Source organism: Zeus faber, assembly GCF_960531495.2.
Source record: "Zeus faber genome assembly, chromosome: 11".
Lineage (NCBI taxonomy): Eukaryota > Metazoa > Chordata > Actinopteri > Zeiformes > Zeidae > Zeus > Zeus faber.
Genome location: NC_137205.1, coordinates 16,391,521 through 16,403,624, shown reverse-complemented (window position 1 = coordinate 16,403,624; position 12,104 = coordinate 16,391,521). Strand labels below are relative to the sequence as shown.

Here is a 12,104-nt window from a genome sequence, read left to right as displayed (position 1 = left end):
ATCGTATACGAGCTACTACGGTTAACTATACACAGTATAAATATTCATCTCATTAGGATATACACCTTGAAATACATTATCTCTTAAAGTTACTGAACATGTTTACAACTAGAGATGTACTGATTGCAATTTTCTTGGAAGATTCCCATTTTCGATTTTTTTTTAAAGTCTGACCTACAGATTCCAATTTCAGATCCGCTGCAGAACGACTCATTTTACGGAGTGACTCGTCAAGAACCCAGTTTCAAAAAAGTCACACTTTTCATCACAATCGGAGCTCTGCTGTAACAGTGCTAGATACACAGTCTGAACAATGTTGGAATATTGTCGGGCAATAAATAATTAATTTATCTAATCTTCTATCTATCCTCTATCTAAAAATCTTGTTTACCTTGAAGTGCCTCCAATCAGCCGACATTTTCTTTCTTTAGCTCTCTATTTTGAGCGTCAATTATGCAACTACGTTACATTACGTTGGTATCGAGTTTGAATATCGGTACATTTACCAGTACAGTACATGAGCAATGTATCGGTGTGTAAATTTGACCGGCAAAGAATCTGATTTATCTGACACCGATCGGCCATTGAAAACCGACTCATTCCAGTCACCGGCCGATCGATCGGTGCATCTCACGTTTTATATGTTAACACTATGGTAAACAATCAATTTTGTATTGATTGATTTCGTCATTAAATAACAAAAAAAATATATATATACAGTATATACATACATACGCACATATATACACACACACACACACACTACATACATATATATATTTTTTTAATATCTTTATTATTTATTTATTTATATTTAAAAAAGAGTTTCATCTGGAATTTCGTACCTGCGTATTTCGACTAAGAACTGCGTTGTTGGTACACAAAATGCTTCACCACCTCAAGTGACCAAGAAAAAATACTAATAAAAAAAATCAGTGGATCAGACGAACGCAAAGTGACTGAGTCTTAGAGGAAAGACTTGGGTAAACACAGATGTTGGAAATAAATGTTGCAGTTGCGAATGGAATTCAAGGTCTTGTAGTGTAATCCACCTAACACAGTCAATCTTATGGATTGCCACTTTAAATGTGATGTCAAAAAGGTGACGGAACTAATCTAACTAGAGAGCCAAAAACGCTATCCCTCGAACTAAGCGTGCGCTTACATGAGGCTGTAGTTAACACATACCAGTACGAAGAAGTAGCATGGGAGGGGGACTCCGTACTCCCCGGGGAACACCGCCTCCACGTACCAGGCCACCAGGCCGTATAGCACGGCGTCGAACAGCAGCAGACACAGCACCTGGGCCAGGGAGAAGTCATCGTCCACGGTCACCGAGTCGAACAAGTTTGACCACTGGATCCCTGTACCTATTGAGCGGGTAAAGAGGATTTTAAAAGAAATGTGAAGGTCAACTAGCCAACAAAGATTGCTAAATGACTAATAAACAGGCCTTCGTAGATACTCAAATGTCTTTTGATAGCTCTAAGTCAGGAAGTCCCCAAGGACCCCCTCATATGGGAGAAAATAAACCAGCCTATGCATATTTGGCCTATTTCTCACACTTCTAAATAGGTTATGTGGAAAAACAAACCCAAGTTGAGGGAAATGTATTAGATATATTTGTACTGCATCATTTCAAAATACAGAATATAAAATCAATGTATTCAATTAAATTATAAACATTATAAATCAAGAGAAATGTACTAGAGAGACCAGGGAGCGCACGGTGGCGAGGAGGTGAAAATGGCGGGATTTGTTTGTCTAAAAGGACATACTTATATATGCATAATTATTTATTGCATAAAAATTATATATCTAAAAATTAAAAGATGTGCCCCTTCAAAAACTATACACAGTCCTCCACGAACCCCACTTTGAACCACGAACCCTCACTGCTCTAAGTGTTTCTCAAATGGGGTTACCCGTACAACTAGGGGTACTGCAGGAGTACTGCAGGGGGTACTCGTGAAAAAAATGTGTTATATATATTACATAACCAAAAAGACAGATTGATGGACAACTGGGTGTCACAACTACTACAAATTGATCTCAAAGGTACTTGGAATTCATGTTTATGTTATATATATTTGCAATGTGAAAAAAATATTTAAATATCACAGTGTGGCGCCGCCCCTTGTGGTCGCCTGTGCCAGCGCTCCGGTCGTACCGTATTGCTGCGCCGTACTGTTGCTGCGCTGTGCTGTATTATCCCACAAACACTACCTCACTTTATTAACATGCCACTTTAATGCACATATCTGTATTTACATCATTGCCTATCCCATATACATAAGTCTATCACATATACGCAAGCCTATTCCCTTTATCTATTCCATTTAATTAAATTTTTATTCTATATATTTTTATTTTATCCAATAAGTATTCGACTTACTGTATTACGTTTTAGGAATCAGTTAGTTGGTCTAGTAGAAAGAAATTTTATTAGGTAGCTACTGTGTTCTGTCTAGGACATATTGTGTGTAACCACCGGGTGCGTTGCATTACATTTCACTGCATATATGTATAGAAGTATGTATATGTATGTGACGAATAAACCTCTTGAATCTTGAATATACCGTACGATAAATCCATAAAGTAACTATCGCAAGAGGCCTAGCTGCGGAGGAACAGCACACATGGGCTTGTTTTCATACTGCTTTGTGTTGTGAGCATACAATGTGGTAAATGTCACTTGAAAGGTATAACGGCGAGCACGGCCTTACCTTTGCCTTCGAACATCCCTATGAGCTGGGCTCCCATGGCCATGGCCACGTTGGAGATTAGGCAGGCGGACACCTTCTGCGTGTGGCTCAGCAAGTCGTACCGCGGCCACAGGAACAAGTAAGGCAGGTAGCTCAGGAAGTAGATGAAGCCGCCTGCTGCTGCCGCTACATTGGCTGAACATCAGAAGAAGAAAAATCATTGATAACATGAAGGGAATGAGATAAAGCTTCCTGTTCTGTTTTGCACCCCAACCCCGACCATAGTTGGGCTCATGGAGCCTTTGAGGTGGACAACGATATATTGAAAATTAGGTATTTTGCACTTTCAATCAAATCCAATTCACAAAGAGCAAGACGAGAAAAACAACTACTCATCAAATAAAGAATCAAGAGGGGACTGACAGATGAAGAAGAAAGACAAACATGTGGAGCTGAACCATGTGTTTATTTTCCATTTTTTTGCTTCCATCTTTGAAGAATCTGAAAAGCAGAAGGCTTGTGAAAAGCCCTTTGTGATTGACGGTGCCATTTTGAGCACGAATGCAGTGCACATTGATCAAGTATTATTATCTATTCACAAAAAGGGCAGAGTTGGTAGAAGGGAGAAAAATACATTCTTTGCGAAAAAATTACTGATGAGAAACTCTGAGCTCCAGCCTCAACGTCGGGTGCGGAAACCTCTAAACAGCTTCTTACACAAAGACATCCAGGAGAAAAGAGCAGCCTGCAGTGTCCTTTCCCCAAGATGAGGGGCGGTGTCATTTAACCCTTCCTCTACAAACGATCCCCTTTGAAATAGGGAGCATTCTTTGGCAGCAAGACATCAAGATCAAGCAAATAGTTTTGTGATTTGATTTGGCAAACACAATTACTCAATTTCTCAATTTAAAAGACACAAACAAAAAAACCCTTATGAGCTTCGGGTACGTTCTTCCACGGCCTATCATAATGACTTCAGGACGGTTCACCGCCGGACTGCCACCTGACGACGGCATGAATCATTCATGAAGCAAAACAAGCTGGCGGATGAGGAAGACAACATGGCTGAATCCACAAGAAACACAAGGACAAATAGAAGGAGAGAAACTATACTTGTTGCCGTGTCATTTTGTTATGCACGGAAAAAATAAGGTGTATAAAAAGAAGCAGAAAATATAGGGCCTTCAGAAACATGTGGCCAAGAAATACCTCTATGAAAGCCAAATAAAATAAAATAAGCCCTCTCTGATGAACCCAAACCACTTCATCCACTACAGAGCTGCAGTCCCGTCGAGTGCCCAGAGGAAGGGTGGACACGGTTCACACACTCTTTGAGCCATCATGTCACACAGGGGGGAGCTCAATTTTGAGCAAGCCCACTTCCTTTATTATAGGTAACCAAAGGCTTTGGAGCTACTGATTTTCAGCCTGCTCTATAAAAAGGCGGTGGAAAGTGGAGAGCCCTCCAGGAAAAAGGGTGTTACGCTGATGACTGATTCCTCCTCTCTAGAAAGTGCAATTTGAGCCACTTTGCCGGCAGATGGGGGGTGGGGGCTGGGGTTGGGGGACAGGTGCATGGTTTGCATGAAAAGTTTTGACGAATCAGGGAAGGAAACCAGAGAGGAAATGTGAAAAGGCAAAAAAAAATTAAAAAAAACACAAAGAGGGAGAGGCAGCAGCTTCCCGCAGTCGAGAGTTATGAAAAAAGGCACATGGTGCAGGAAAAGCCTTTTTTCTTGACAAAAGGCAATTTGAAATGAAGTCACTTTTACAAAAAAAATATATGTTACCGCGTTTGTCAGTGGTACAAGGATTTTTATGTAGGTTTCTCACCATATTCTCAAATTTTCCAAAACCTGAAAATATACTTTTTTTTATTATTTTTTTTTTTTTTAATCGAAAAATGTCAGCTTTTATGAGAAGTGCTATGTTCAGGGGTAATGAAAAACATGTGTGCTGACTAGAAAATGGGATAAAACTAGGTTTAATGTAGTATGGTTCATAAAGGTACTGGGAGGGGTTTTGCCTCAGATGAGTACGGACTGTAAGAACTACAGTATGACCCAATGGACTCAACATGCTGACCCCTAAATTCAACCGAAACACAAATATTTGCACTGTGCAACAAAACAGCCAAAACTGGAACCATCAGCAGTTGTAAAATCTGATGTATCCTCTCCTCCCTAATTAATACAGACTGCGGTATATTGTATATTATCAACTTCACCAGGTGTGTTGGCAGAGCGTACGGGCATGGGGCGGAGCATGTTTTTTTTACCTGCTCCGCCTGTACAGGGTGAAGCGCCCCAGACACATCGATATTGTCATAGAGAGTGGAGGAATTTTGACAGCATATTGTGTTCAAAACCATTCAAAATAAATAATGTGTACATTGTGTCCAAGATCTTTTTGAACACATAGTTTGATCAACAACTACTGCCACCTTATCTCCCCCTACTCCTCCTTCTTACAGACCCCTTGTCTGCTCCTCACCGCCTCAATTCACACCCACCTACTCCACCCCTCCCTCCTGCTCTACATCATGTCCTCCACAACCTGAGGACCCCACCCCTCCCCTAACTCTCACTTCTACAGTGTCCTTCACGCCTGACCTGGTGAGAAGACAGCTGACGAGACTCCAGTCCAGCAAATCTGCAGGCCCCGACGGTGTATTTCCCAGGGTGCTTAAAGCCTGTGCCCCCCAGCTGTGTGGAGTACTCAGCCAAGTCTTCAGCCTGAGCCTGCACCTCCAGAGGGTTCCTGTGCTGTGGAAGACGTCCTGCCTCGTTCCTGTGCCGAAGACACCGCGTCCAAGCGGCCCTCAGGACTACAGACCGGTGGCTCTGACGTCCCACATCATGAAGACCTTCGAGAGGCTCATCCTGGAACAGCTAAGGCCTATGGTCAGGCCTTTCACTGATCCACTGCAGTTCGCCTACCAGCCCCGCCTGGCAGTTGAGGACAGCGTCATCTACCTGCTGAACAGAGTCTACACTCATCTGGACAAGCCATGCCATGAGAGTCATGTTCTTTGATTTCTCCAGTTCTTTCAACACCATCTGTCCGGCTCTACTGGGTGAGAAGATGGTTGCGATGCAGGTGGAGGCCCCCATCGTGTCCTGGATTGTTGATTACCTGACGGGCAGACCACAGTATGTACGCCTACAGAACTGTGTGTCAGACAGGGTAGTCAGCAACACTGGGGCCCCACAGGGGACTGTCCTCTCTCCCTTCCTCTTCACCCTCTTCACCTCAGACTTCAACTATTGCAGAGTCCTGCCACCTTCAGAAGTTTTCTGATGACACCCTGACGACTGTGGCAGAGAGGAGGATGCTGTCCAGGCTTCAGTCCATCTTGGACAATGTCTCACACCCTCTCTACGACACACTGGCCCAGCAGAGGAGCACCTTCAGCAGAAGACTCCTCTTACCCAGATGCACCACAGTGCGCCACAGGAAATCATTCCTGCCTCTGGTCATCAATCTCTACAACGTCCTCCTCAGAGAGTCAGACACCCCCTCTCTGTAATCTGACCTCAAAACACAGATATCCACTTCTGCACTTTCTTCTTCTTGCACATTTTTAACTGTACATTTTACCTTTACCATGTGTATATAGATATGTTTATATATTTATTTATATATAAATATGTTTCCCAATAATTATTATATGTTTGATGTTAATATGTTGTATGTAAAAATGTTGTATGTAGATTAGAGTTGTAACGAGAGTAATTTCCCCCTGGGAATATTAAAGTATTTCTGATTCTGATCATTCAAGTTTTATGTCCAAAATACCAGCAATGCTTTTATTAGTCGTTGTGTGAAAAAAATTATTACTTGTTTTAAAATGACATAACATGTTGATATTTTTTTGACTGTCCCACAATATGTCCTATGATTTCAAACTCTGCATACACTTTAAGTTAAGCAAAGCCTTTCAGTAATCTGTAAAAAAAAAAAAAAAGTTTTATAAGAGCCTTCCATAAAGAACTTTTAATATAATTGAAATTTGAGCTGCAACTGTAATTGTTCAAATTGGTCAGAGGGATATGTTTGTCCTTTGTGTTTAAAACAGGTCTTGATCAATAAGCAAATCCGACAGCAGCTCTACATCTCTGGTACAATGTTGGCTCATATAAAACATTTAAATTACAAAAACTTTCTACAGTATGTAGTTTTATCTAGTGTATCTATGGAAAAGTCCTACATAGCCACAGGCAGTTGTAAAAAAAAAAATAGGCAAAATTGCGCAAAAATAGAGAAAAGTGGATTACCATGGAGTCAATAGGAAGCGTGCACTAAGTGCATAATAAATTAGTAGTGCAACAATGTCCTGCCACTGTTCCCTCAGCCCAGTCAAGTGATGTCACCTGATGTACTGGGTGAGTTTAAGGCAATGAGAACCGATATGGCCTCAGTTAAAAGACCAGTTGAGTGCAGAGGTTTCTGAAACCCATCCAACAGCCATCCCCAGCCTGAGCAGCAGACATCTTAGACTCGCTACTATCAAAGGTTCACCCCACAGCAAAATAACCCAGCTCCATCTCCTTGCAGCGAGAGGAGGTGTTTCGCTGTCTGCAAAGTGGACGTGACGACTGCTGTGAACACTGTTACCGACATGGAAGCAGTGAACACTTCATTGCTGGCTGTAAAGTGAAGGATCAGCAAACAGATAGAGCAACAGCTTTAAACTGGAACCACTTGCTCTCACTGGACAGGGAGTGACTGGGTGCACAGCAAAGTCCCAGCAATGTGCACATTGTGGAACAACAGGAGATATGTAAGACTGAGATGGTGTGCATCCTGTGAGAAGGCTCTGTATTGCTCAGTCATATCAAATAAATAACTGGACTGAACAAAGAAAAGTATATGCATCATGCCACTGCATTACAGTGCACAAAAGTACTGACCTGAAGAATAAAGGACACAGCACAGTGGCACCATTTGTGGGAAAATATTTCTCATTGACTGTTTCATCCAAGGTACCAGTGTTCAAGCTTTGTAGGATTCCAGATCTCAAGTTACATCATCCGATGAAGCCTGGAAAAAGATGCACTTGCCTGAGTGTAGGTTCATGGACATTGTGGAGCTTCGCGACACCACAGAAGGGTTGGCCATGATGGCAGCCAACGGAGAGACCATGCCTCATACTGGGTGGGTGGAAGTTAATTTCAAACCTTCCTCAGAGGAAGCCCTTACTGTAAATGTTCCTTCCCTTGTGATTAGAGGCAATACTCTCCCTCGCCCTATAATTGGACCTAATGTAATTGTTGTTATTAACAGTGAACTTAAGGACTGTAATATAGCTAGCAAACAGTGATTAATACAAACATTAACAACAGCTTTCTCTGATGTTGAAAGCGCTGATTCACATGCCTTCATATAACAAATCTCTGCTGAACAAAAATGTGAGCATAAACAACTTAAGAAAGAGTCAGTGTACCAAAACACACATCAGTTCTGGATGAATGTAGAGTACACGCCCAATCAGTGCAGAAAGACCTGATGTTAACCCAAAGTGGGCAGAGAGACTCCAGCTTTGTGAGACCATTGTTAAAATAAAAAAAAGGATTAAAGTCCTTTATCATACAGAGTGTGCAAAATCCCACAGACCATGATGTAGTGCTGTCAGGAAGAACTGTTATTGGAACTCTACAACAAATCCAGGAAGTCTACCCGGCTACTACCTGTATACTCCATGGCTCCCACCCTTCCCCACCAGCTACAGTGAGTCATATTAGAGCAGAAAAAATTCAAACGACAGCAGAACAATGGAATCCTCCAGTGGAGTTGAGCCATCTCAGCGATCATGAGAAAGAGATAGTCCCTGGAATGTTGCAAGAACAGTCAAGCTTGTTCCCAAAGTCAGAGGACGATATTGGCTCTATTGAGAAACTACAGCTCAACATATCATTGAAAGACACTGAACCTGTTGCAAGAGTTTATCTTTCTATGCCCAAGCCATTGTACAGAGAAATTAAAGACTGCCTGCATGACCTCATTGCACAGGGCTGGGTGGAAAAGTCTAGTTCCTCTTATGCTTCTCCAGTTGTGCGTGTTCGAAAGAAAGATGGGACATTATGTCTGTGTGTGGACTACTGGGAACTGAATATGAAAAACCACACCAGATCGGCAACCCATCCTTGTCGTGCATGACATCATGGACAGACTTGGAGGCAACACTTTGTTTTCACTGTTGGACCAATGAAAAGCTTACCTTCAAGGGTTCATGTCAAAGGAGAGCAGACATCTGACTGCTTTCTTCACTCTCTGGGGGTTGTATGAATGGGTAAGGATCTCATTTGGCCTAATAAATGCCCCTGCAGCCTTCCAGAGATGTATAGAGGAGTGTTTGGAGGGCCGAAGAGATGAGATCTGTATTCCCTACTTGGATGATACCATTGTCTTCAGTCAGTCATTTGAAGACCATGATGATGATGTTTGTAAAGTACTACAGAGACTAAAACTGAAACCAAGTAAATGTGAAGTGTTTAAGTGGGAGGTTCACTATCTTGGACGGATTGGTCCTACTGAGGGCAGCTAGATGGACCTGATGACACGCTTGCTGTGAGAGGGCTAAAGGACTGCAGAGCAGCCACGGTGGGAAAGCTGAGGTCAGTCTTGGAGCTTCTACTGTAGGCTTCTACAGAGATTTTTCTTGCATTGCCGGTCCACTGTATGATGGGATTATAATAACTCCTGAAGAGGACAAAAAAGGAAACCTCTAGGACAAAGCAATTACGTGGACTGACAAACATTAAAAAACTCTGGAGAAGTTGACCAGGTGTCTAGTACAGCCACCAGTGTCAGGGTTTCCAGACTTTCATAAACCATTTACTCTTCACACCGATGTGTCAAACAAGGGCTTGGGGGTCATGCTCTACTATGAACAAGAAGGAACCCCTAACCCATGTGTTGTCTACAGCCAAGCTGAATGCCACAGGATGCTGAAGGGTGGCCGAACAGGTAGATTTTCACCAAACCCTCCGGTACAAACCAGGAAAGGACAATATTGACACAGATAGCTTATCTAGAATGCCTTTGGATACAGCACCTGTAATACAGGAAGGCACAGAGGAGCTCACATACCACTCTGTGCAAGCTGCAGTGCAGACAGTGGATACACAAGACCATGGTAAAGCCGTGTCAGAACTATGTGCAACTACAAACTCGACAATACACAATCTACTCCCACAACCAGAGATATGTGAAGCTCAAAGGGAAGGCCGGAACACTGGCCAACAAAAAATAACAAGCCTGTTGGAAAACCACTGAAAACATTTTGTATAAAAAGCAAGCTCTATGAATGGGAAAGACTTACTGTGGATGAGGATGGTGTCTTGTGGAGCAAAAAAACAAGAAAAGAGTTTGTGCTCCCAGAGAAATATAATATAGTTTTCATAGCAAAATTAGCAGGTTGAGCAGAGTTTTTTAAACCGGGATCAACCCACTAAGAATAGGCAAATTGACACCTTTCCAATTGCCAGGAGAAATGGCCTTTTTATTTTGGTGCGTCAAGTTCGACATCTCCTACACGCTGGAAAAGGGGCATGTCATGGTTCCAGCGTATTTGGGAATAAAACAGTAGAGACAGAAGCTTAAACAAACAATGACCTAAAACTGTAAAACTTGAAAAAAGTATTTTGAGCTGTTCAAAAGAATCAGATCGTTCATGAACGACCCAACACTACAGTAGAGCAGCATGGATCCGCGCATGGATACTCCATGCTGCTGGTACTCAGCCGCACACACCAGTTCGTCAACAGGTCCCCATAAAAAAAACTAAATAACTTCTGGTTTATATGAAATTATGTAATGACACACAGATATCCCTGTCTATGTATGTGCCAGCATCTGGAATATCAATGCGCGTCATATCGCGCAGGTGAAAGGGGCCATAAATAAGCAGGTCAACCAGAGCTGATCGGAGGTGGAGCCGATTAAAATGTGTCTATTGTTGGGTCATTTGACCCGGGACTGAGCGCCGGGTTTTTCCTTTCCCACTGGTGACCAATGCCGGATGTTAGCCGGTGTTAGCGGGTTTTTGGTGCAGTGGGAAAGGGATGTTAGAGAACAGCTTTCGAATTGGGGAGGGGTGAGCAGTGCAGCGGAGATCACAGGAGCCCCAATGCACCTTTCCATGTCCACCTGTCTACCTCTCCCTCTGCATTTTTCCCTTGGGTACTCAACCTTCTCCGTGGGTGCTCCCGGTCCGGAAGCACGGAATCAACGCCATGTGCCGTAAAGCGCAGGGCCCATCGGGTAGAGAAAAGATTTTCAGAATGCAATCACGGGAGAACTCGTTGCGAAAAATAATACAAAATCCCCTACATAGGGATATTTTTGTTTTAAACTGGACGCAACCTGCAAGCCGTAGAACGTAAATTAAGTACTTTCCTGTCTTTGCAATCGCGGCCCGGGAAGGGGCACCAGGTCTCATCGGCCGCAGCGCGGAGGTTCGGTTAAAACAATCGCTTAATCGTAATCTTTTTCTTCTCCTTTTTTTTGGGCCACTTTATAAAATCTCACAACAAAGAATAAAGAGCGGAGGAGCAAAATAAAATGATCAAATTGTGTTATTATCCTGGCTTCCCCCGGGGACGGGGCCCCCCACCCCACACGTGTGTCTGAGTGCGCGCTGCACCGCCGCGTTGTTCCTCCAATATCTGAACGGGACTGAACCGATGGAAGAAAGAAAAAGAGAGAAAGCCTGTATCAGAATCACCTGGAAACAGGGTTTCCGGTGATTTATTTATTCACCGGACCCGGTCAAAACAGCGGTGCAGAATACCAGTTCCTATTCGTGCATGCTTTGAATTGCACTTTACAGGCCATTCAATTAGCAAAACAAAAGGAATAAAATCGGCCAAAAGAAACAACCACAGATGAACTCCAATCGACGGTTGCCAATATAAATTTGTCCAATCGCCCAAGCCGAAGGTGCACCAAAGCTTTTCATCGATCACCAGCCTGGTAATCGAGAGTGGTACAGCCAAGGATCCTCAGTAGAAGCACTGTACTGCCATCAGCCCTGATCCCCAAGAGAGCTTTTTTGGGGGGAAACTTTGTGCAGCCATGCAGATATCCACCTGTTTTCTTATAACACTTCTGGGCTTCTGAACCAGCCAAGTGCTATTACACACGTTATGATGTTGGAACTATCTCTGAGGGGGAGTGTGTAGTGAGTTGAGATAAGAAATTATATGCAAAAGCGGCCGCAAATTTGTCAGTGGAAAATATAAGTGGTAAATAAGTCTTATAGTAACTTTGAATAATATTCTAACTGTTATGTTAGTTCAGTTGTAATGGTGAGAAACATGCTCTCCTGCATGGTTTTGTTGGGGAATGTGTAGAGATCGATTGGGTGAATCTTGAGGGATCCTGTAGGGGGTACAG

General features: G+C 42.9%; 1 protein-coding gene across 1 annotated transcript in view; it reads right to left on the bottom strand.

Annotated features, from left to right (window-relative positions):
• Window positions 1-12,104, bottom strand: part of abca3b (ATP-binding cassette, sub-family A (ABC1), member 3b) — a 52,879-nt gene that overhangs the window by 22,922 nt on the left and 17,853 nt on the right. Inside the window, exons 9-10 of the mRNA XM_080009259.1 lie at window positions 2,727-2,900; window positions 1,189-1,370 (exon numbers count right to left, since the gene is read on the bottom strand). Coding sequence (XP_079865385.1) covers window positions 1,189-1,370; window positions 2,727-2,900 — 356 coding nt within the window. The remainder of the gene's footprint in view (window positions 1-1,188; window positions 1,371-2,726; window positions 2,901-12,104) is intronic.